This window comes from Bacidia gigantensis (assembly GCF_019456465.1).
Source record: "Bacidia gigantensis strain McMullin 20006 chromosome Unknown contig_304, whole genome shotgun sequence".
NCBI classification, from domain to species: Eukaryota; Fungi; Ascomycota; class Lecanoromycetes; order Lecanorales; family Ramalinaceae; genus Bacidia; species Bacidia gigantensis.
The window spans coordinates 575,005-600,040 of record NW_025408609.1 but is presented as its reverse complement, the minus strand read 5'-3'; the positions used below and the strand labels follow the sequence as shown (position 1 = coordinate 600,040).

At 49.5% G+C, this 25,036-nt stretch overlaps 5 protein-coding genes across 5 annotated transcripts; 1 reads left to right on the top strand and 4 right to left on the bottom strand.

Annotated features, from left to right (window-relative positions):
* Nucleotides 1-715: 715 nt before the first annotated feature.
* Nucleotides 716-3,118, bottom strand: KY384_008818 (uncharacterized protein; the record flags this gene model as incomplete). The annotated part of the gene is made up of 2 exons (XM_044817305.1): nt 716-2,395; nt 2,849-3,118. 2 exons carry the CDS (start codon nt 3,116-3,118, stop codon nt 716-718), a joined length of 1,950 nt encoding a protein of 649 aa, XP_044665900.1.
* A 5,399-nt stretch (nt 3,119-8,517) lies between these two features.
* KY384_008817 (uncharacterized protein) lies at nt 8,518-9,248 on the bottom strand (the record flags this gene model as incomplete). The annotated part of the gene is made up of 2 exons (XM_044817304.1): nt 8,518-8,908; nt 9,103-9,248. The coding sequence occupies 2 exons, from the start codon at nt 9,246-9,248 to the stop codon at nt 8,518-8,520; spliced, it is 537 nt and encodes a 178-aa protein (XP_044665899.1).
* Nucleotides 9,249-18,051: 8,803 nt separating this feature from the next.
* KY384_008816 (uncharacterized protein) lies at nt 18,052-18,706 on the top strand (the record flags this gene model as incomplete). The annotated part of the gene is made up of 2 exons (XM_044817303.1): nt 18,052-18,189; nt 18,245-18,706. The coding sequence occupies 2 exons, from the start codon at nt 18,052-18,054 to the stop codon at nt 18,704-18,706; spliced, it is 600 nt and encodes a 199-aa protein (XP_044665898.1).
* A 3,803-nt stretch (nt 18,707-22,509) lies between these two features.
* KY384_008815 (uncharacterized protein) lies at nt 22,510-23,319 on the bottom strand (the record flags this gene model as incomplete). Its single annotated transcript, XM_044817302.1, has 1 exon — nt 22,510-23,319. The coding sequence occupies one exon, from the start codon at nt 23,317-23,319 to the stop codon at nt 22,510-22,512; it is 810 nt and encodes a 269-aa protein (XP_044665897.1).
* A 689-nt stretch (nt 23,320-24,008) lies between these two features.
* Nucleotides 24,009-24,701, bottom strand: KY384_008814 (uncharacterized protein; the record flags this gene model as incomplete). The annotated part of the gene is made up of 1 exon (XM_044817301.1): nt 24,009-24,701. One exon carries the CDS (start codon nt 24,699-24,701, stop codon nt 24,009-24,011), a length of 693 nt encoding a protein of 230 aa, XP_044665896.1.
* Between the last annotated feature and the right edge of the window lie 335 nt (nt 24,702-25,036).

Here is a 25,036-nt window from a genome sequence, read left to right as displayed (position 1 = left end):
ATAGCCTTGTGGGATCTGGTAAGGCAGAAAAATGAGAAACGCCACTAAACACAAACAAGGCAATAATCGTCAAAGTGTCTGCGGCAACGACTGCGGCGATGTTGAGATGGCAGAAGCGATAGCCGTTTGACAAACCTCTGGGAAAACTATATTCTTATCTCGTCATCGATCTGTCCTTGAGAGTCTAGTTTCATGCACCTATGCCTGACGGGCGTCACCGAGGCACAAGGCTGAGCCGAGCAGGCACGCATCGACCTGAGATGTTCTAGACTTTTCTAATATTCGTCCAATAGCCGGATACATGGATTGAGCGTGCATCAAACCGTTTGGTGGACGGCTTCCAGCAGTCCCCAGTAACTTTTGGGGCACGTGGGACTTCGCTGGAATGCGGATGGAGTTTCTCAGAGCCCTGGAGACCTTATCAACAAAGTCGGGATGACTATGAGTGGCTTGCTTGCCATACCTTATCCCGTGCTACGTGTGACAGACTGAGTTAAGCATCCTTGACAGTTTGTGCGAGATGCGCACGCCTTACGTGAAATATGCCCGTCAGAGAAACGTCTGTCACAGTACGGCTGAATGGGCACTTTCCATTTCGTCAAGTGAAAGCCGTGGGTGTAGAGCTTCACATGCGGGTAAAGAGTGTATAGTATGCATCTACTAAGATCTTCAGAGACCGCTCGAAGTACTCAACATCCGACATCCTTTGCCATTCCTAAACTATCATTCTGCACATTACGATCGCCACGAGGATGAATGCCTCCAGGCTTACTTTTCCCGCGGCGCTATTTTCAACAAAAGGCTGAGTCCCAATCACACCACTCGGATTACTCGAACCGTTCCGACCGCTAGATGCACTCGAGCTCGGGTTATTGAGACTTTCTGTGCTTGTCCCCACAACAACTTCTGAGCCGTTTGGCGCAAATGAGACTATCGTATCATCAACGGTGACTGCTCCACCAGGTGTGAGCGTCTGCCCCTTGATCACGTAGCGACTTTGGGCATCGGGTCTGATCGTTTGGTCGCCGAATACTAGCGGCTTTAGACTTACAGATGGTGTCTGCATAGGCGACAGTGTTTGCGTGACTCCGCCGACAACAGCCTCACTGCCAGCTGGGTCAAGCGAGATGGGTGTGCCCGATACAGAAATGGCAGGCGCTCCTGGGTTGACTGTTTGCCCGTCGACCACATAGAGGCCTTGGCTATTTTGCTGCACTGTTTGGCCGCCAACTTTCAAAGCCATAATTGTCGCTACCTCGTTGGGTGTAAGGAGTGTTTGCGTCTTGTCCCCGACGATGATTGACTTTCCATCTGAAGCCAGCGAGATAGGCGTGCCCGAAACTTCTATTGCTGGTGCTCCAGCAGCTACAGTCTTTCCACCGACAACGTACTCGCCACGGGAATTTGAGGTTATCAGATCATCCCCAAACGCTGCCACTGCTGCTGCGGTGGGGTTTCCGAGCCGAGTAATACTTTGTGTGCTACCATCAATCACTACAGCACTTCCATCTGAAGCCAAAGAGATGGACGTGCCCTGAGCATGAATGGCGGACCCTCCTGGCTTTACAGTCTGTCCAGCTATCATGATAAACCCTTCTTTGTCTGGTGTGAGTGCTTTGGTGCCGAATTGGAAGCCCAGCGGAGTGTCTGTTGGCACAGAATTAAGTGGAACTTCTGTCGATGATGAGCCCACAGAGAAAACGAGATCATTCCCTTTCATCTGTATCGCGATGGGCGTAGAATCAGGAGCTGAACCAAGGGTGGTGGCAACTGGTAGATCAAGGGTGTGGGCTTGTAATATGAATTGTGATGGAGAAAGTTGGGTAAGTGTTTGGCCATTGAATGTAACCAACGCTGAAGGGCTGTATGATACGGCAGGTGCTGAGGGGCCGTCCGGTGTCCTGAGGAAACCAATACCTGGTTCCACAGCACTGTCGACGTTTCCGTCGATCGAGTGCTTCTTTGGTTCAACAGTCTCACTCATTGTCGTTGCATCAGCAGTCTTGCCAATACCGGAGTCTGCACTCGGTGAGTCTGAACTATCGTCGACAGTGTCTGGTAAAGCTTGTGTATCGATATCCACAAGAGAGCTCGGGTTATTATCTTGTACGTTGGGACCTCCAGTCTTCGCTGCAACTGCTGTCGCCAAAGTTCCTGCAGGAACCGCAGGCGCTGTGATTGAACTTTCGGAAGGCTTTATGTCGATAGACGGGCTTTCTGCAGCAAAGACTTCCGTGCTTCGCGAGGATGGCACATTTGATTGGAGTTCAGTTCTTTCTGTCCACGTATCGTCATCGTCGTCATCATTCTCTGTTGACGTTGATGTCTCGGTGAGGAAAAGGGCAGTCTCCGAGAACAGATCTGGTGAAACTATCGAAGAAACATTTGAACCACACTGCCAAAGTGGATTGTCCGGAAAAAAAGGTTTTATTAATAATGCTGGATCTGTGGCGACTTCCTCGCCGATCATCAAGTAGGTCAATCCTTTTGGGTCCTGCTTGTACCTTGGCGTGTCTGGAATGCTCGCTGTCTGGGAAAGCTGCGGATGAGAGGGGAATGTGAAAGCTTGGCCAACGCTCTTTGCAATACTCAAACAAGTCGAGATTCCTTCTATCGTTGTTGGTATGCGGCCGCTTAGCCGATATCCTGTGGGATAATCATCGACTGTCGAAGGAAAGGCCCTATTGCATCGTGTCAGCTCCATTGCAGTACGATGCCTTTGACTGACTAACACCGTCATACTCATGTTTCCGTATGGAATGACTTCCGTACGAAAACCATCATCGTTCACATTTGTCGGTTTAGTGATGTTCCTGAGCCTCATCTCTGGATTCGCCACTGTTGTTACCCTCGAGCGGTTCTTCTGGGGATTAATGATAGTTACTATCGTTTCGGCTATGATCGTCTCCGTAACTGTGGCCTCCAGCCAATGAAAGTTTGTCATAGCCAACTGGTCTGACTGGCAGTTCACAGAGCAATTTTTTGACCTGTCGAGGCCAAGGCTGGGCCTAATGAAGCCATTGCTTGCAGGCAGACTTGTCGTCAATTGATCTCTCTTAGGGACTGCAGCGAGTCCTAGTCTGACAACAATGGCCCAGGCAAAGGGGCTCCAGCGCATCGTGGTTGGGTTTGTCTCAGAACCGTATCGTTATGAAGAACATGAGATACAACCGTGGGAGGACTTGCATTAAATGCGCTCCCTCTGAATTCTACTGCCTTGTCAAAGTGGATACAGCCGGACGCCTTGTCGCCATTATCGCGCTATATCGTACTGCCGAGAAGACTTTTAAGGAGGGCATTACTAACTTTGGGTACTTTGGGCAGTGCTAATCTGCAGAGCGATTCTCTCATTTCTGAAAGCTCGAATCAATAGCCTCGAAGCCCGTCAGCTTGACGGAGTAGGTACTGGTGCTGCGCTTCTTGGCTGCATACGAGCTGCACCCCCACCACCCCTGAGCTGTCTGCAAGTCACATGCATGAGATTCTGCAGGATTCTCGTAAAATTGCCGACACTCGCTAAGCCTCACTCGAGACGGACTATTACCCTACTGCTCTTCCTTAGGATACCAACCTTTGACCTCTCAAACTGGTTTACACCTATTATTTCTCAAACTCATTCGCTGACGTCCTCAGATGCTCAGCTGACGAAATCGCTAATGATCAATCAAGTTTAGGAAATCTCGAACCCTATAAGCTACGAATTGAGCCGCTAACGAGAAGACATAGCCTTGTCTCATTAGAGTAACTGTGCGACGAGAAAGACGGGCATATTCTTCAACATGTAGAATTCTAAGCGCATCTCACCATACCCAACTCTGATGATTCATTACACACCTCTATTGAGACTCACTCACTGCCTCTGCATATGTTTCCTCACTTTGGTGCCATACCTCTTACTACCTTAAAAATCGCTTTGATCCATCTACTCTTCTTCAGCAGCTCCACCTCCTTGCCTTCTCCTCTAGTTGTTCCTCCATCTCAATACTGGTGAGTGGCAAAGGAAAGTTTAATGGTAATGAAGCTGATCTTTGCAGGGAGGGTGACGACGGCAGATGGTCCACTTTTTGGGTCAGTATCGGCAACCCCCTCAAGCAAAGAGGCTCCTGCCCTCCACTGCCGAAAACGCAATCTGGCCAGTTCTTCCAGAAGGATGCACGGCTCGCGACTCAACAACGTGTCCAGATTCTCGAGGTACTATATTCAAAGTGAACGAATCTTCTACGTGGTCTGAGATTGGTCTCTTTGAACTCGGACTTTCTGCGGCTGGCCCTCTTCGCTTGAGTGGCAATGCTCGTTTCGGCTTTGACGAAGTTCGACTGGGAGTTGGAACAGATCCCTCGGTCCCTTTGATAAAACACCAGGTCATCGAAGGCATTGCTACTAAAGACTTTTTCCTTGGGACTATTGGTCTAGGGCCTAACGCTATCAACATCACTTCATTCTCAAATTCGACACCCAGCTTCCTCTCGAGCCTGAAATCATCAAATGCAATTCCAAGTCTTAGCTGGGGCTATACTGCGGGAGCATGGTACACAGAACCACCTGCTTTCGGTAGCTTGATCCTCGGAGGATTTGACGACTCTCGCTTCGTTGCTCACAACTTGACCTTTCCTTTCAGCTCAGATATAAATCGGGAACTTTTAGTCAATCTACAAAGCATTCATACAGATCTTTCGACAACATCCCTCATGACTAAGGAAGTCTATGCCTTGATTGATTCATTGATATCTGAAATGTGGCTGCCGGTAGACGTATGCCGAGCTTTCGAATCCACATTTGGTCTGTTTTACAACCAATCGAGGAATCTCTACTTCACGAACGACACAACGCATGACGCGCTTCTTTCGAGCAATCCGAATACAACTCTAACACTGAATGCTGATCCTTCGAGCGCCGGCCAGACATTCAACATCACGATGCCCTACAAAAGCTTCGATCTAGTCGACTCCGTTCCTAGCAAGGGCAACGGCTCTCACTACTTCCCGTTGAGACAAGCAACCAACTCGACTCAGTACAGGCTCGGCAGAGCGTTTCTTCAGAGTGCCTACTTGGTGGCAGATTTTGAACGTAGAAATTTCTCAGTATATCAGGCTTTATACCCAGATCTAAATACTAAACAGAACATCATTTCAATAGATCCTATTCTAATGAATCAAACCAATTCAAGGACACCTGTGCTAAATATAGAACGTCACCACCGCCTGTCGAAAGACGCTGTCGTTGGTATTGCGATCGGAGTTCCAGTTTTCTTACTAGCTCTCGGAACTACAGCTCTTGGCAGGTGGAGGAACAGGCGGCGTGTCATATCAGCCGCATCTACAGATGTCTACCAAAAACCGGAACTCCATGGGAAGGATACACCGCAAAGAGTAGAAGCTCCTGCAGACAACACTCCTAGAAAGCCAGAGCTATCTGAGGAGTCAGCTCTGCCTATACCAGAACTCACGGGCGATGAGCCTTGGAGGCCAGAGCTGACAGGACAGCAATAATTGGCCTTCAGGCTACTTTTCGTACATTACATCCAGCATATCAGTGCGCTAGCAGTTGAACATGTTGACAAGGACGCTCTAATTATTCTCTCTCAGCCTTTTGAGTATAGAGGAATGCTTGTGCGGAACACCACCTTGCTTACTAGTACTTCATCTATCATCCATATGAATCTCGCTCCAATTCAGCAATGCTGCATACCGAGTATGAGCGTCGAAAGCTCACACCTGCCTCGAGATGGCCATGTTGTTTGTGAGAACGATAGAGCTATGTGTATTGTGCGGAGCCTGAATTAAATAATGGGAAACAATGCGGACAAGCCCAGAGACCCTTGATCTGCGAGGTACAGGAACAGCATTCATCGAGCTACAACCCTACTGTATTCAAATCCCTCAGCCCATGCCATCTCATCTACTTGGTCCAAATATTTTCCTTCCCACGAGCTGACAAAGCTTCCCTGTTGATGCAAAGGCAACCGTCATTTCCAATAAACCCTTAGCATGGTTATAAGCAAGGGGCTCCACGCAAAAGTGGTCTCCAGCTTTACAGAGCGAATTGATAATCAATTTCGAGATTCAGAGCGCTTCAAAGTCATCTACTAAGAGCATATGCAATGCTCGAGGCGGAACGCAAGAGACCCTCAGCCAATCATGATAAGATACTTATGACCGGACAAGTGCGACGAAGAATTCGAAGCGATGAAGACTCTTTGTAAAGCTCGAATCACATTTCTGACCGGTCTCGTACGTGAACAATATTTGGGAAACTACGCCCACAGTAATGTCGTGAGAGGTAAAATCATCCCTGGTCCAGCGCAACACGTTCATTAGCAATTATCTCGTTCAGCCGACGGAGCTGACATCACATACTATGCTCATGCGAAGCTAAGCTTAGATGAGACCTCGGAGCAGAATAAACCCGTTCAAGAGGTCGAACACCACTGGTTCAATGACGCTATCCTTTTTGGCTTTTCAAATGGCAACGCCTCTTCGTCACGGAGAGTAGTGTTCCTTTATACCGCAACTTCGGCCACTTTGAATTCTTTTTTGGGGCCTCCAGCCAGAGCATATTCCTGGCAAGACTCTCGCTCGTGGGTGGGAGGGCTCTTATTGATTGTGTGCCTCATTGAGCGTGAGAGGGGAAGATTGGCTTCATTACGACACCAAAAAAGTCGTCTCGTGGGAGAAAAGGCCTCTCTTATCGGGAAAAAATGGACTAATATTTCAGCTGGAACATTTCCTGCTGTATTTTGTGTCATGTGTGTCCTGTGTCTTCATTCCTTGGGTGCAATCAACTTGGGAGAATGCCTGCCTCGACTCTCCTAGGATACTTAGACTTACTAGAGGCTTTGAAGCCAGCACTTCGCAAAAGTTAACTCTGTCACTGGCATGAGGTGGATGGTCTTACCGGCCGGTGTACGGATCCTCTGATTACGACGGGGTTATCGTACAGGTATGCCTTAGAGGTAAACGGTATATATATCTTCGCGATCACCATGGCTCAACACCTCTTCGTCAATTCGCAAAAATCTCGATTGTCTTCCGGCTTGAAATTTCCATTGTCATTGTGCCGACGAATACATTTCATATCCTCGTCTATTGGTGAGCTATTTGGACAAATCTACGAATACATCAAATAAAACGTACGCCGACGTACACCCGAATATCAACCATGGCTTGGCCCAACGCCACGATCATCGTCGAAAGAACCCTCCCACTTTCGCGAGACCCTCTTTCTTTTCCTACGAGCCGTACCAAAGTCGCCGTCACACGCAACTGAGCAAATTCGAATAGCCGCCTAACCCGTAGCCAGCATTCTGGCCATCAGCTACTGCACCACCATCTCCACCACTCACTCGCATTCTATCATCCTCTCCAATTCAGCGCCTGGGCTGGACAGTGGCTTTCTGACACAATCCCACATCCATCCATATTCCGCAAGCACGTGCTCGATACTTCGCTGATCTGTTCTCAGTAGCGATCTGACAGCTTCGGTTTTAAAGTCACTAACGACAGCGTGCCCTTCTCTCGCCACTCTCGAGATCACGATGGTCTGGTCTAGTCCAGGACTGAGCCTTATCCAGTTCTTCGATTGGGAGTATCTACATCCCTCAATTATCCGTTCAATCCGTTGGCAAAGCAGCTCCCTAGTCCTTCTCTCTCTCTCCTCTGGAACAAAGCACCAAATCATACATACATTCTTTCCGTTTCTTCTACTCTCACCATCCCCCGCAAACTTAGCTTATCACAGATCCCAAGTCTCTACTCCTCATCAACCCCTTTAATCCTCAACCCGGGAAACTCCAAAATATTCCTCCCCCCCCCTCCCAAATAATCCCGTCTCCCATATCCATCTCGCAGCACCCCTGGCTCACATACGTCGAGTTGCAGGCACAGTATTGCACTTCTCCCCTTCCCCCCTTTCCCCCTTCCCTGCCCCCGCCCCCGCCCCCGCTACCGTCAAGTCCCTCTTCCCATTCCCCCCATTCCCACCATTATTACTAAAAACCTGCACCGCACAAGCCAACAGCACGGGGGCAAGATAATTCAAGAAATTATTGACGGGCTGATTAGGCGCGACGGCGCACGTGCATCCACCCCCTCCCCCTCCCCCACTCCCTCCCCCACCGCAGTCGGAATTCGCCGTGCAATTCTGCCCCGTGTTGCAGTTCGGGCACGTGCCGCCATTGTTGTTGAGCGCGCATTGTTGCTGGTTGAATGTCATGGAAGTGGAGGACGTGGAAGAAGGGGAGGCGGCGGAAGGGGCGGCTGATTGCGTGCCTGCCGGCGGGGGGGAGGGCGCTGGCGTCTTGGGGGCTGCCGGGGAGCGGGCTGGCGTCGAGGGCGGCTGCCGGGGGTTGCGCTTCCGTGGCGCCGGTGTCTTCGGCTTGGATTTCTGTGTAGGGAGTGGGGGGGTTAGCGGTGGAGGGTTTGGGGTGGGGTGGACTTTGATGACAGTAGTTGGGAGGGTTGCGAGGAAGAGGAAAGGGGGGATGGGAAGAGGGTGGGGAATGGGGAATGGGGGAGGGAATCACTGACCTTTGTTCTCTGCAGAATTCGCTTGTTTTACTTTGCCAGCGAGCTGGGTCCATGCGTCTTTCCTCTTCTGCTGCTCATCTTCGTCTTCTCCGGAGCAATGGCAGGCGGAGAAGCAAAAGGTTTCGAATAATTGGGTTGCTAGAGTGGGTACGAGTGCGGAGGAGTAGTAGTCTGTTGTGTATTGCGGGGATTTGCGGATGGTGTTGATGGATAGGGTTCGCCTGGCGTTCTGTGCGTTTGCTGGTAATGTGCAGACGGCGCCGAGGTTGCTCTTCTCTTTGCCACCATAGAGGGTGTGCGCGCAGAGTTCGGTTGGATTTGCTGGTGTGGAGTCGACGGAGTGTTGCCCCATGAAATGATAGAGGGGAGTGGTGAACTCTACACTGAGATCGGTCGATCCGTCACAAATTGGCTCGTTTGGTTTGTAGCCCACAACTGATGATCTGTCGTTAGCTGGGTGGGTATCAGGGATGGACTACCGGCTGGTAGGAACCATTCATTTGAGACTTCACAATCGTTACTCACCGGCCAAAGACATCACATTATTGTCAGTGTTGTTCGCAGCAGCGTACAACACGTCTTGTCCAGCGTCTCGCCTGTAGCGTGGCAGATTCGGATCGTTAGCATAATATCTCGGGGGTAATGATATCTCGCGTCGAAGCCGTAGAAGATCATGGATTGAGTGCTACGCTCATCTTCTTCAAAATCTTCCGCTGTCTCCATCGTGTCGAAATTGTACAAGATTGTTGTGTTAGGTGCATTTTCATTGTATCGTGTTGAAGCCCGCACAATGTTCTGACCAGTGCAGGTGCATTTCGTGTAACAGGCTAAAATTGCGGAGGTTTGTTCCCGGTTGCTGGTTGCACTGCCTCCGTATATGTTAAAGAGAAAATGAATGCTATCGACCCAGAATCCCACTGAAGCAAAATACGGATGCTATTTCACGTCATTAGTTGGTGGTGGAGAAACAGAAAAAAGAATTCAAGCTTCATGGAATAGATATTGTCCTCCAACGCGGACATCGCATTCATACCGTAGGGTCGCGATCGTAGCCACATTCCATAGCCGCAAGGGATTCGTGACAAAACGCTGACAACGGTTTCGTCGGTCCCCCACCGAGAGGCGCAGCTCCGCCTAGGATATCAACACTAGCATCTTGATCACCGTAACAAGTCAGACTCGACGCTGGGCGGTCAATAAAGGTCTCGTATGAATTGATTGTCCTGCAATTAAATTGCTAAGTCAGTCTTGCCGATCACACGATTTCTTTACGGATATCAATCTTACTGTGCCCAAACACGCAAAGTAGCCAGTAAGAAAACACCAAGAATCGAATTATATCCGATCATATTGCTATACATGTTCTTCAGTTTGGTTCCTTAGATCCATTTTGGTGACTGGATGTCCGCCCTTTTATCACCTGTTCCTCACCCATGGGCAAAAGGCATGGACTGAACAGACGTCGACGGGAAGCTTTTAGTATAGGCTACAGTATCATCTGTCCGCCTGTAGTTAGGCATGTTCCACCACCAAACCAAAAGACTCGACTAGAGCATGAGCTAGACCGTCATAGTTTCGACATAGATTCCGATTAAGATCCTGAGATTACCTGATCTTGTCCCATGCTCGTTTCGAATGAAATGAACATCAGCCTACCGTCTACCCGTCATGTTGGTTCATGAGCATTATCGCACTCTTGGATGCGTGTTCGCCGCGCCTCGTGGATTAATGCCAGATTTTTATGCTTGATACGGTAGACACCGTACGACTTCGACATTCAATTCCTCCCTCCCCATAGCCCTCGTCTGTATGCAGGCTCTATGGAGGCTGAGCCAGAATATCGTTGGTACCAGAGACGGATGCCAACACTCGCGTATCGCAAATACTGTTTTGACGGCCCATTGAGCCCCAAATGTTTTACTTCGAAACAAGTTCGATGACCCGCTACCCAGCCTACATTGTTTCAACACGATGTATGAGTCTGATGTCCGGGAAGACCGTTTGCTGCCGAATTGCCAAAGACATAGAGGACTGTCGTAAATGTTAGGATGATGTCGACCTCAGACCCAACGGCCCTGTGACGTCATTGCGTAGACATCCCAACTGACCCTCCCAATGCAATTGGACCAAGACATGACCAGGACAATATCTGACTAAGGATCTCTATCGGGAGTGTCAATACCTTTATATACTCCAATCAAGATCTGTCTCAATCCACCAGAGACACTGAAGTTGGTGTGCTCTGCGTGGTTCAGCAGAATCGTTGCAGATGACTATGCAGGCCGACACTAATGTGACATATTCCTCAATGATCTCAGAGCTTCGTTTGATGGATACGAGCTACTCGGGCGACTTCAAAGTTCCTATTCAGCTCTGTGAAAGGTCTGTTGATAGTTGTTGAGTCTCTCGTTCATCTCGACATACGTGTAGCGGAAGGTAAGGACAGGTTGAAAAGCAAAAGTAAAGTCAATTGGTTTCTTCTGCTGGAGATGTAGCTGGACCATGCACCTTGCTTGCAGTGCTGAGTTGTCATATAATCTTGAGGACATATCGCTTTCAAGGGGCTTTCATGAAACACGATGGACGATGCCTTACGGCCGACTGTTGCCAGGAGTCGACATCCAATGGTGTCTAGTTAGTAAGACTATTTACGTCTGGCATGATTGGTGCTTTCAAACACTGTAGTGTAGGAGTAGCCTCGTGGTGACGATTTTCGAGGCCTCCGAGGCCGCCCCTCGGCTCAACATTGTTCCGCTCCGGAGGCCCGCCAGATCAGTGGGTACAAGAGAACGCTTAATCTCCACGAACTTCTACTTTCTTTCATCCCATCGAACGAAATATTCGTCCCAAATCATTTCAACACCATATTATCTCCGAAACGACTTGCTCAGTCATTCGTCCTGACCACATACTTACACAATAAAGGTAGTTGTTGATCAAGACATGCTTTACTTATCCCCTTCATTCTTAGTATAAGGCTAACTTCTCACAGATTTGTCCGGTGCTTGGCTCTGACGAGTCTTTGCACCTCTCATGGTACGTGGAGTTCTCAATTTTCCGGGAATGGAAACCGTTCTTTATGGACCCATACTGATGTGGTAGAAGGGGTCACCCCCAGTTCGGATCAACCCCCAGTTCGGATTTCTTAGCGTATTGCTCAGCTTGGCAGCGCAGTTTTGGCGAAAATCCGAACTGGGGGTAGATCCGAACTGAGGATGACCCCTTCTAATGCCAGTGTCCAATAGGCCATAGGATGTTCCACGATAGGATGTTCAATTATTTGATGTTCAGCGACAGCATCTTCTGCAAATGGTATTTGAGCTAGGCTTCAAGGACACTGGTCTATGACTTGGTCTACTTACATGGATGGTGTTCGGGACTTTGGCCGAGAGTCCCTTGTGATTCTACTCTAACGGGTCCAAACATCCGAGCACTATCCTGAGGCTTGCGTATCCACGCGGAATTGGATGGATCTTTATCAGACCAAGTCTCTTAGTAATCTACGGGAGATGTTGCCGCTATACCAGCTTTTGGACCAAGGATCACTGCTCAGCACAGTGCTTATCAACAGTTGTAGGCAGATGATATCAGTAGTCTTAGTGATTCTTCAAAGTCGATTCTTTATGGTGTCGATGAGGAATTGGAAGAAAATGCCTCGAAAACATCTGCCTTTCTTTTGGTAAACAGTCCATCCAGATTGACTGTCATGGCTTCTCACCTGTGAAGTAGTACCCTTCTACAGAACAGACTACTGGATGTCATGACACTAAAGTTGATGATTGGCTGCAACCTAACCTCCCCGACTTTCCATGGGTGGATTACATCCACGACCCTGCCTTTCAACTATCACAACGCTCGACGCTCGCAGACCTTGATTGGGATGCCTTCCTATGTTTCGACTTAAGCGCTTCTTCACTGAACGATCCTCACATCGACAAGTCCTTCACGACAGAAGTCGAGAAGTCTCCTGTGGCAGCTGACCTGATGGACTATCTCTCATTTGATTTTCCGGCAATCGATCGAACAGAGAGTCTAGAAGACCCAAAGCGCGCTGCCTCGGCGAAGAACATTCTGGCAACAGAAACAGAGAGCACAGTGGTGAACAGTACAAGGGAGCAGCCTGCTCTTTCATTACAGTGCTTTCAATGCGACAAATTCTTTACCCAACGCCACAAATTCAAGTGAGTTGAAACGAAACCTCCAGCATGAGATATTTTTGACCAGTTCACCTTGCTAGCAAACACATCAAGACTCACGATCGCGGCATCCGATGCCCCTCTCAAGGATGTCAGCAAGGCTTCTATCGAAAGCGCGATCTTGCTCGCCACTTGAACAGTTGCCACTCCTCCACTCGAACATTTCTCTGCCCGGTCGATGGATGCAAGCACTCAAAAGAGGGAGAGGGGTTCTCGCGAAAGGATAATTGGCGGCGACATTGTCGACAAGTACACGATATTGAATGATTCGTCTGAGAGCAGGTGACACACAGACTGAGCGGGATGTATCGGCGTACGGGTACTTTGTTGTTGATTGTTGCTAGAGTGAGTGAGAGTATGGTTTGGAGAATTAAGCTCGGGGCTGTGCACGCTGCTCCTGGAGAATCGAATGTTTGCTGCTTGGATGACTGTGATTTTGTGTAGAAAGGATTATAGCGAGACAATCATCGTCCCAAGCATGGTCGACAGAGCATAGAAGCAAGCCCGGGCGCCAATGTCCCTACGATGAGCGAAAAGATAGATCACAAAATGAGATCGAGCTTCTGTGTCAAGATGGTTGTTACCTGGCGAATCGAGTATTCATGAGGGCATTTAATCGCAAGGCTACATCGGATCGGCGAGGTGGGGTAGAGGCCCTCCGTCGGCAATTTTCAGCCCACCAGAGACCAAAGAGGCCCTCCATGTCAGCCTTACCACCTTATTTTCTATAGAAGAGCTTTGCACATCCTCTGTTCTCGACTCAGTTTTCCAAATACATACCGAGCAGAGAGCGTAACAACCCCACACCAGTAATCATATCGGTTCGAAAATGGCCCCATGCCATACGTTACGTTGGTCCGTACTTGGTCTCTATTCGGAGTAGCGATGTGATCCACTTCAGGCAGCTTAATATTCGAATCGTGATCTTTGAAGCTGTATTTAAATTCTGCTTTCGCCCACACACAGTCGTTTCTGGTAATTCGGTTTACCTTCACTCTTCTTCATGTTGAAAGATGAAGGTCAATGGCCCGCAAGGTCTGATAAGAGATCGATCTCTGATCTGACGCCCATACTGACCGACGAGGACCCATTCTTTGGTTACTTCGATCACGAATCTTACACGGATGACTTCGCCGAACATTCCTTTTGGGGCAGCTGCGACACTCTCGTTCCGGCTACTGAACTGACCCAGTCTTCAGACTTGTCGCCCATCATGAGCCAAGATAGCCTTACACAGTCTTTACCTCGTCTTGAAGCCTCATCAGTAGCAGCTGATTACTTCACTCTCAATTCCCGGTTCGATAGTAGGAATGTCTACGCAGCAGCTAGTAGCACACCCCTTACTAATTTCCCATCGTCTAAGGCGGAGAGGTCTTCCATCAACCCTTGTGGAGCCTTCAAACTAAATCAGCCCCAACAGCGTGACAATATCGAGAGGGTCGCCGGACACCAGCCATCCGAGTTGCCGGACGACAGTTTAGTCAAGACATGTCCCAGGCCGAACTGCGAGAAAAGCTTTGCACAAAAGTATATGTTAAAGTACGGTCTCTTGAGAGTATAGCCATTTACCCGCACGCTTTTGCTGAGAGAATTGTAGCAAGCACGTGAAAACGCACAGTCGTGAAATACGTTGCACTCGTAGAGGTTGCGAGAGAAGCTTCTATCGAGAACGTGATCTTGACCGTCATATGCGAGGCTGTCATAACGCAAACTCAGCACGCAACAGCTTTTTATGCCCCTCGTCAGGCTGTAAGTACTCCTTGAGAGGCTTCACTAGGCAGGATAATTGCCTGCGACACTTACGGCAGAAACATAGAAAGGTTGATTGATGGCTGAGCGGTTCTGAGATGATGTCTAGATACGACGACATGCCTTTAGCTGTATTGGGACTGCAAGCCCAGCCCACCCGTGCTAGCCGTAAATAGAGAAGTACAAATTGAGCCGCATAATTTCCCTCCAGATATTTTCTTCATCATTCACGAGCTTTCAATCTTTCATACCGACATCAACTTTACATACATGATAATTCGCATGTATCCCTGGCCAAGAGATCAGCGACTCTTCCGTGGCTCGCAGCCTGCTCAAGATGTCTCGTTCATGCGTCTCTAGTACGGAATATCTCCACCGCGTCGCGACTCATGACTTATCTTACCCCTGGTCTTAATGCTCTACCACGTGAGTCCCCAGCTTAGAGCTTTGTGCCTCCTAACTCAACTCTCATGAGACGAAATCCTTCATCGGATGAGGTGAGGTGCCTTACCTTTGTCATTCTTCCATAACGTGGCGTCTGATGCCAAGCCTTTCGGACGACCTTCCTTGCCCACGACGAGAAAGTGGCGATATGCATCATGCTCTTGCTTGTATTGCTTCATCGACTGGCTGTCTGGTGCTAGTCTCGGGTCTTGTTGGGCATTGTGCTGCGCTTCTGGCGACCGTTGCGAGGGAGGTGCTTCCTTGGTGTCGCTGCGCCTGTCAGCAACCCAGTGGAACCATGACTTAGAGCAGACATTCTAGTAACTGTACCGACCTGATTTTGGGGGACATGTCTCAAGCCTGAACGATTATTGCAGACAACGGGCTTGACTGAGGCAAGGTCAGAGTTGTTCTGCTCACGGCGAAGTCAAAAAAGATATCAGATGAGGAGGCGAGTCTTGGTTATCATTGAGTCCGAGGGAGAGAAGCAGCTATTTACACAAGATCGTTTTTGGAGGCCTTCGAATAAGAGTATTCTCGATCCCGCAGTACGAGTCTCCATTGACTTTCGACCTCAATCAAAGAGCAGGAGGCCTCCTCTGTAGTGGCCCATAGGAAATTGGGCGAGATCTGATAGTGGCAGGCCTCCAACGAGACCGTGCCAACATCAATACACAATGGGAGGCCTCTATTCCGTCAGACTTCGAGGGAAACTTCAGAGCCAGAGCATTGACCTCTGCGCACACAAAAGCAAGGCAGAGCATCTTGTGTTGGCATAGAGATTAAGTCGGAGGCCTTCCACACGTGTGTAAGAGGATCTGGGAGGCCTCTCAGCCTCGTGCCAGGAGGGTCACCGCGACCATGAAAGCTTTGCATTTCCCTCTCAAGATATGTTTGATTCCACAACACACGACACAAAGGAACAACTCCGTTTTTATAGACGTTGCCGCTGAAGGCCCACAGATATCTCCGAACATGATCTTGTCTTCATAGGACTTCATCAAAGGCATACCCTTGACGGGAGATATTGAAGGTCATCTGAAGTCTTGTTCGGACGCATCACATGCTGAGTCAATGATTCGGAGCTATCAGACATCCTCGATCCTCAAGTCGCTCGGTAATCTTTAGGCGGTCAAAGGTCTTGCGTTGGCTGTATCGTGGACTTTTCTATGTCCAGGAGGAGGTATCCCGCACCAATCATCGCGGGATGTCGCAGAGCCGCAACTCCTGGGGAGGAGAAAGATTCCGGGGGCCTCCGAACTGACAGCAACCATGATATGGACGCTTCAGGGCACGTCAGCAACATGTCATGATTTCAAATGCCCAAGGGACGGTGATATGGTCAAGACTCACCGCTGGGTGCGCTGATGCGTACTTACTGGTTCGCTTATCAGCAATAAGTGACTAGACGCCGCCTAGTCGACTCGGGTTGCAATTTGGGCGTAGCTGACCTTGCCCATTAGGAAGCATTTCCGTCAAGTGCGTCTAGGCTAGACAGCGTGGACGCCAAGGGAGGCCCGCGAAGAGAGGCCTTCCACTGGAGGCCTTCCACGGGTCAATCGTTATGACGATGTCCCGGAGGCCTCCCACAGTATTATGAAATCTTCATATTGCTCGCTCTCGCCGTGCAAAGTCGTACCATGGGACTCACATACTATGTCATGCCTCTCGCGTGATACTTCAGCGCCGTGGCATACACATGTGAATCCTCGGGATTTAATAAGATCCCATCCAGCATCTGCGCCCCTTAACAATTTGCCCTCCGATCTCCGGCACCCGAGAACCCCACTTGTGTGCATCACCCCTTGCCTTAAAAATGACTCGTCGGCTTACTTTCTCTAGCAAACATCCAGCGTCGAAAATCATCCACCGCCTCTAACGTGGTCTCATCCTCCCCAGGTAATTTGGGATCAGGCCACTGATCTGCTATCAAACGTCGATTTTTCCCTCTTACCACCAGACTTCTATATAGAGCCTAGTCAGCCTCTGCCAGACAATCGCACGCTTGGGGTGTGCGATCAATCACTTGAGCCTCCAGTCTCCCCTACGACAGTGACCGACTTAGAGCCCGATCCCATGCCCTCTCCACACTCATCTCGCACCTCCAGCTCTAATCTCATTTGTCCACAATGCAGTAAAGAGTTTTCTCAAGGTCATCAATTAAAGTATGTACACCTGATTTATCGAAATGATCTGTCCTGACAGTGGTTTTGCAAGTAAACATGTAAAGACACATAGCCGAGGGTTCCAATGTCAGAATGATGGTTGCAATGCTGCATTCTATCGTCAACAGGATCTCGATCGGCATGATTCAACAAGCCACGGTTCGGGCGCCAGATATCTCTGCCCAAAGTCTGGTTGTGACTATGCTTCGAAAGGGTTCTCAAGAAAGGATAATCTTTTGCGGCACGAAAAGCGCATTCATTAATTGATGACGACTTCAGCGCACTCACTCACGAACCCTACCCAAACAGTGGAATGACCTTATGCACCCACCAGCCTACGAGATATCCGAGTCAAAGACCCGCCACTTTTCATTGATCGACTTTCTCCCCAGACTCTCACGAAAGATTCGCGAATTCTCAAAAAAAATATGAAGATGATCATGATTACACAATAGAGTGGCATGAGCAGCAGCTGGATAGAAATCATCTTAGACGCATCAGAACCTCAGTGCGAGCCCTAGATTCATGGTTGCATACGACAGATGGGCATAAGCAAGCGAGTAGTGTGGTCTGTTGACATATAGATGCTCAAAAGTTGAATAGAACTCCATGTTTATGAGTGAACCACAGAAACAGACAGGCTCGCCCAAGAGACGGCGAGATATGCACAGGACCACATCTCGCCAGCCACAATCAGTCAAGCAGTCCCATGATCTTCGAGAGAGCAAAGCAGAGTTTCTAAATTGATGCTGGACTTGGTGAGAGGCCTCCTGCTGCCTCGTCTAAGCGTCAGACCCTGCATGAAACTTTGCCAATTTGCGTAAGGCGGGTGGGGTGCCTCTCAGTCTTTACCGTGAGGCCCCCGATCCTGTCTTATACATCACATCCCGCAGCCTGGGAGCGGGAATCTAGCATTGAGAGGCGTGGCTAACTGCGCCAATCGATTTGAAGCCTGGGCCACCGTTGTTACTCATGGGAGAATGTACAGACCCAGGTGCATCCCCGTCAGGGTGGCTGCATCTGTGTTCAGATGAACCACTTATTTTCGACGACGAAGAATTACAACCACACTCTGATCTTTTTGCCGAGGATTTCGATCCCACTAGCCACGTTTGTGCATTCTAGGCTACAGTCGAGCTTCATACGCTAACACTCTGATTTATAGGTAGAACTCCATGACATCCAGGATGAGTCATTAAAATCTACTTTACGCGAAGGAGATTCTGCGGATTTGCCCTTCTTCAATGCCTACGATTTTGCAGCTCAGGATGCAACCCGAGGTCTTCATAACGTTGCTTCGGCCTCGAATCCTCCATCCTGCTCATCTCTACCTTCCTTGGTTGCCCCAGAAGATCTTTCATCATACCACCCTATGCCCGACGACTTTGCAGCCTCTATTGAAGCTTCGACACGCCAACTAAGCTTTGATACATGTTACGAAATCAGATCGCTCGAAAGTCATCCGTCTCTTCCACGGCATCAGCAAATGACACAGGTAGAAGCAGAGTGCATTATGGTAGACGATTTGGAAGAAGGCGACGAAGATGAGCCCCTTGCAATATCTTTGAGCCAACTCAAATGTCCTACGTGTGCTAAAACATTCACCGAAAAACATCGCTATAAGTAAGTATCATACGCCATCTAAATTGACCCTCCAAGCTGAACTTTGGAAACTCTCAGCAAACATGTCAAAACCCACGACCGCGATATTTGCTGCTCCATTGAAGGGTGCATTCAGCAATTCTACCGCGAACGAGATCTCGATCGTCACATTGCTTCAAGGCATAGCACGTCACCCAATCGGAGAAAGTTCTATTGTTTCGTGCTTGACTGTCACTACCATGTCAAAGGGTTTTCCAGGAAGGATAATTGTCTGCGGCATGAGCGGCAACAACATGGTTGTGAATCTGCTGCGAGGCACTCATGACGTTAACAGCGACATTGAGAGCAACAGTTGTATAAACATAAATATCACTCGAGATTGCAGTATTACTGTACTTTACCATAAGAACGGGCTGGTCTTGGGTTTCGATACCACCGTCGGTGAAGCGACTCCAGAAAAGTAGACGAACGTTACTTCTCATCCACCAATTGAGCTGAGGGATGAGTGCGGCGCTCTTAGTAGCACTTTGAATGTATTAATGAGGTTCATATCCCTTGAGCCAAAGAAGAGGTTCAATTTCAATGCTGCACTTGGTAGGTAAAACAGGGGTAATTAAGAGCAATTTTTCTTCTTCAAGTTTTCCTGCAATGTAATCACGAGGATCGATGCATTCATTGAACATAGCTTAAGCCTTGCGATACGAGTCATACGCCGACTTGGACTCTTATGTGTGGCCGACCGGAATTATTGCATCCTGGATGATCTTACGGACGGCTTGTATTGTGCGAATCTATAACAGGATATACTGACGTCGCCTAACGGACCAGAGGAGCGCAACTTGATAAAGTGGACATTTTATCATTTGAGAATCATTTAATCAACTGACGGAAGGAACATTATAGCAAGAAAATGACAACCAAAAGATGTGTGACAATAACAAACCCAAAGTACAAACAACGATACCACAGCAAAACCTTGACGCCGATTCCGACCATCGCATATAAGTACAACGACTAACCACATGCTCCAAATCATCGATAATCGGCAGATACGAAGTGCGGCTGAAGATCTTGATCGTTCGGTCGCCATCAGCGGCGCTGGCCACGACTACCCTATTACACCATACGTTCCAGTACTCGCCTGCTCAATGCACCGTCGGCATAGGGCACATCGCGACCCATCGCACCAGCTCCGGCGCCCAATTACATCATGGTAGTCTCCAAAAAGAAGTAACGTACCTGCAACGACAAATGCAAGAGTATTATCAGCATTCTCGAACGACTTGGCCGGGTCAGAGCGCCCCTTCGGGCCATTTGGATTATCCTTGTCTGGCCCACATTTGACGGAATCTGTGTGCTAGATTGGAGCCGTAAGCGTCGTCATCGGCTCTGTTTTGGTAGGATGTGATGAGAAAGATATCCTATCTCCAGCGAAACATGGGGGGATTGCCTAATAGAGGCTCATCCGTCCTTCCCGTGGGGTGTCTTGTGCGCATTATCTCGTGGACGAGGGAGGATGGTGTCTGCGTCTCGTTCGATCTGAAAGCTTAGAATTCGCACAGATGGAGAAGGGGGACAGGGTGGAGGCAGGGGTTAAAGTGGAGGGTGAAGGTGAGGGGGAATAGGGGAGGAGGAAGGAGGGGGAAGGCGGTAGGCCAGCGACTTTCGTTTTTCCAACAACCCTACTCGACTCTACTCGATACGGGAGAGGTGGCTCTCCTGGTCATCGGACATGGTAGTTGAACGTTGCCGTTGGTCGGATACAGACCCCCTTTCGCCCCGTCGCAATCTTCCACAGAAACTCGCCGGACGGGCATGTTGCTTCTCCCTACATGATTTATATCCCATATCAGTTTTCTTCATACCTTCCCTCCTTCCCTTTTCCTCCACATCTCCGTCCTTCTCAGTGCGGTACGCCTCATACGGTTCTTGAATATCATAGCTTCGAACCTTCTACAACAGTAGTCTCAGCACATCTCTAACAAACAAGGAATGCAGACGCCATACCTCCGCCTTTCTTACTACATTCCCCAGCCCCTGTCCCCGTGCCCGCCCCCGCCCCCGCCCTTGTCGCAGCCCCAGTTTTCCCATCACCATTTACCAAAAAGTCGCGGTACGAGTCGTATTCACTATGGAATTGCTGCATCATGCCCTCGTCAGAGGGGGTTGTGCGATGGTGTTCGTTGAGGTTGGGGGATGTTAAGGGCCCGGACTTTGTGGGGGAGGGGTGGTTGGTCCTGGGTTGTTGGTGAGTCTTTGTTGGACTGCGGAGAAAGGGGGGGAGGGGGGAAGGGGGGAGGGGGTAGGTAGGAGTGAAGAGAGGGAAGTAGTACTTGTGTCCTGAGCTGGAAGGGGAGGGCATCGCGAAGGCTTAGGGGGAGCTGGGTGAAGGATCGACTGCCGATGGGGATGTGTCGTCGGAGCTTTCCGGAAACAGGACAAAGAAGGTCCGGGGCCAGGCAATTGTGTGCAACAAGACGAGAGACGATGAAAGGGGTATATACTCAAGGGGAAAATGGAGGGAGAGAACTCGATATCTTCCGTTTCGATCTCAGCGCAAAGCAAAAGAAGACGAGAAAAGCTTGACTGAGCAGACACCTCCATGACTGGGGAAATTTACTGTTGTATTTATGTTTCTCACGTCCACTATCAAAAGAAGTCAACTCGAACACTGACAATACCTGAATCGGGCTAGCGCGATGCGCGGACCGCAGGCGGAGCCTCGAGAAAAAGTAGGCATCTCAAGGCATTTCAGGCAAATGTCTAGAGCCGCAACAGGGCCCACTAGGCCGCACTAAATCGATCCGCGAACGATTTGACGGAGAATTGCCTGAAAATTCGCCTGGTGATTTGGAACAAAAAATTGGTCAGACCCCCCATTTTCTCTTTTTCCGCCTTTCCATGGGTCTTTGAGACTGTAACTTTCTGGTGTGTGCGTGATCTCTCGTCTATCTTTCTTCTCTCCAGCACTTCACTATATGATACTGCTCCATGAAGTAGAACAACTGGTGTTCCATTTCAGCATCGGAGAACTCTGTTGTGGGGCTTGTGTACAGGAGTGGAAGGAGTGGGGGCCGGCTTGAAGTTGCCAACATTCATCGTGACTTTGGTATTTGGCCCAGCAGTCAGCTACCCGCAGACTCGTCAAGTAGTACTTTCCGCTAGATCCTGAGTTTTTGAAAAAGAAGCCGAGCAGAGAGCTGCCTCCGAGCAAGGTATGGCTCTGATTCCGAACTTTGCGTACACGAGAGAGATTGACACGATTATTGTGACTTCTGAGCCATGCTTACTCTTCTTGCTCTCTGGGTTTTGGGTTCCTGTACAGAGTAACGTTCCATTCCTTAAGGAGGACTTGATTGCTACTGCTGTTCTCGGATTTATGTAGATGCCAGCACTGCCAGTGCGCAGACATCATCGTACTCGACGAACACCCCAAGTCTAGCCATGGTCCTCCAACGAAAAATTTGCTGTGTATGAGTCTCCACGAAGGAATTTCTTGAGACGTAAAGGGCCTTCGCATACAGCTAGCTCGACCTTGAAGCTGTGGATGAAGTGCTGGCGAGTGCTGAAGATTGTTCGCGAGTCGGACATAGATGTCTCTTCTTCTTCAGCGCGGCGCTGGTTGCCAGGAAGTTTGCTCCTGGTCGTTGGAGGCAGACCTGACGGCCAAGGTGTTACCGTCATCTAGCCATTATCACCATCCAGCCATTTGGATCAGTGTTGGCACTCCACTTAATGATGAGAAATTATGCTGCATATCCCCAACTGGGAGATCCGGCTGGATCCGAGACATCAACTAGACCACACTCTACCAAATCGATGCAACCATCAAACTCTCCTCTTGAATCGATAAGGCTCATCAGAACTCCCAACCTTCGGCGTACTCAACGTCCCCACCGCCATCTGCGTCGGCGCCTGTTGTACCGAAGTCGTCTCGAACCGGCTTGTCGAAGAAGCGCCTACGCCACTCACACTCACACTCCCATTCCCAGCCACACCGACCTCCGCATCAAGCGTCCGATTACTCAACGCACTAACACTCCCCACCAACCCCGGCGGAACAGTCGCATTGCGGAACTGCAAGACCGGCACCATCTGGGGCGGAAAGACCGGATTCCCATTTCCCTGCGCCTCCCTCAACGCCTGCAAGCCATCCATAATAGCAACCTCAACATTCGCATCGATCTGCAGCTCGCCATAATACTTACACACATTGAGCACATTCCCGGCTTTATTGATGGCATCGACGGTCCTCATGCTGGGTAGTTCTACGGCCCCGTCGAGGAGGTAGAAGGTGAAAGCGCAGTCGTTGAAGACGAAGTAGGTGGGCGCGTAGACGCAGGGGAGATCATACCAGGTGCATGTCTCGTCGAAGGTCTTCATGAGAGGGAAGTTGGGAGTCGCTTGGGCCCAGGTTTTGAAGTAGTCGAGTGCTTGTTGGCATTCGGGTTGGATGGTTAGTGCCCATTCGGCGGGGTTGTAGGTTGCGGGGAAGGGCTTGCATTTCGGGGAGAAGGTCACGGGAGTGGTGTTGAGGTTTTTAACGGGACCTGGGTCTGGTGTGGCGAAGCCTAGTCGTGTGACAGAAGAGGATGTGGTGGTGATCCAGAGACAGATGAGGGTTAGGAGGTGAAGCATGTTGTTGGGCTGAAGCGAAAGGTTCGGATTCGAGCCGTGCGGGAAGAATTGGTCCTTTCGCTATGGTGGTGGGCAAGGTGTTGTGAACGACGAAGGGGAAGGAGAATTCGATTAATACTCTTGAAGAATTGAAGAAGGGTGCGTTCCGCTTGCGGCTAGTGGACTTGTTTTGGCATTTGCATCGGGTGAGACATGTCTTGTTCCGCGTATACACTGGAGTGTTGGTCTGGCGAAACCAACATTTCTTTGACGAACTGTTGGTAATTTGTAGATCTCGTATATGCACTTTCCAGCCTTTATATTGTCAAATCGGCCAGTCTTGACGTACTTAGATCGTAGCGTGACAAGAGCGAGTCTTGATAGGTGCGCTGTCTACACATCCGTTGTCTAATCTTGAAACCTATCTCGCTCTTTGTGGGGTAAGAATGCCATCTTCAGTCAGGATTAACTTTCGAACAAGGCTTCTCCGCGGCTCCTTGCTGGAGCCGGAGTTTAGTCTGCTGATGTTTCCCTTGGTAGCCCCTGTACTTGGTCATTGTCGTTGTCAATTCGAGACTGCAGCTCCACGACAAGTCTTCTACAATCTGCATCTTCGATACAGTAGCAAGGAATCCACATTAAGAGGTTCGATGATGCTCGTCACCAAGTTACTGTTGCCGGTGGCGGCAAGGTTCATGAATCGTCTCCGACTATGCCCACCGCCGACGCGCGCTTGCGTAACTGGGCGATGCATAACTCGCACGCAGAGTTCCGGTCGAGTTCGCAGGTGGCTTTGTCACCGAGATGTTTGGCACAAAACCCGGCATGGTAGCACCACCGTAATAGCCTGGCGGTGCAACGCCCCCGAACTGCAGAAGCCGAGGGTCCAGTTGCGGTGGATAGACCGGATTTCCATTTTGGCTTGCTTCACTCAGCGCCTGCACCGCATCCATCACTTGTACTTTAAGCTGATCAGTGATATCAATCTCGCCATAGAAGCCGCAATCTTGTAATATGCCATAAGCTGATTGTGTTGCTGTGCCTTTGCTGAAATCAGCGCTCGTATTGTCTCCTTCCAGATAGAAGGTAAACGCGCACTCGTCGATGACGAAATAGGTTGGTGCAATAATAGTTGAGTCAGTCATGGGTTGACCTTTCTTGATGGCAGTGTAGTCGTCGAGTGCAAATCCGGCAAAGGTAGCTATGGCATTTTGACAGTCGGGTAGGTTGGCAAGTACCCATAGGACATAATCAAATTCTGCAGGAATCTGAACGCACTTCAGTTTATAAGTATATGATGACGCTGCTGGTGCTGCTGGATTTACTGGTGTACTCGGTGGCGGGGCGGCATAGCTTAGATATATTACGAAGCTCAGGAATGTGAGGGCGTTCGCGAGAGCCATAGGGCACCGATTGAGTCGAGAAGACTTATTGGCCCAAGTCAGATGATGGCAGAAGTCTTCTCTTACTATCCAGCCACCGGCTAGGACTACATTCACGCTTTAAGAGAGGTATTGTCGTGGAGATCCTTTCCTGTCAAGGTGCGTGCGGGAGAATGTTCGGCTATTGGCCAATTTTGGAACCTCCACAAGACATCTTTCGGTCTAAATACGGCTCGCCTCTGTTATGCGGGTCATAGTATTCCGCGCATTTGATGTCATCTCGAAACTCAAGAGCTGCATTTGCGGGGCCAATCAAAAAATCTTAGATGTCTTGGATGACAGATACTTGCACAGGT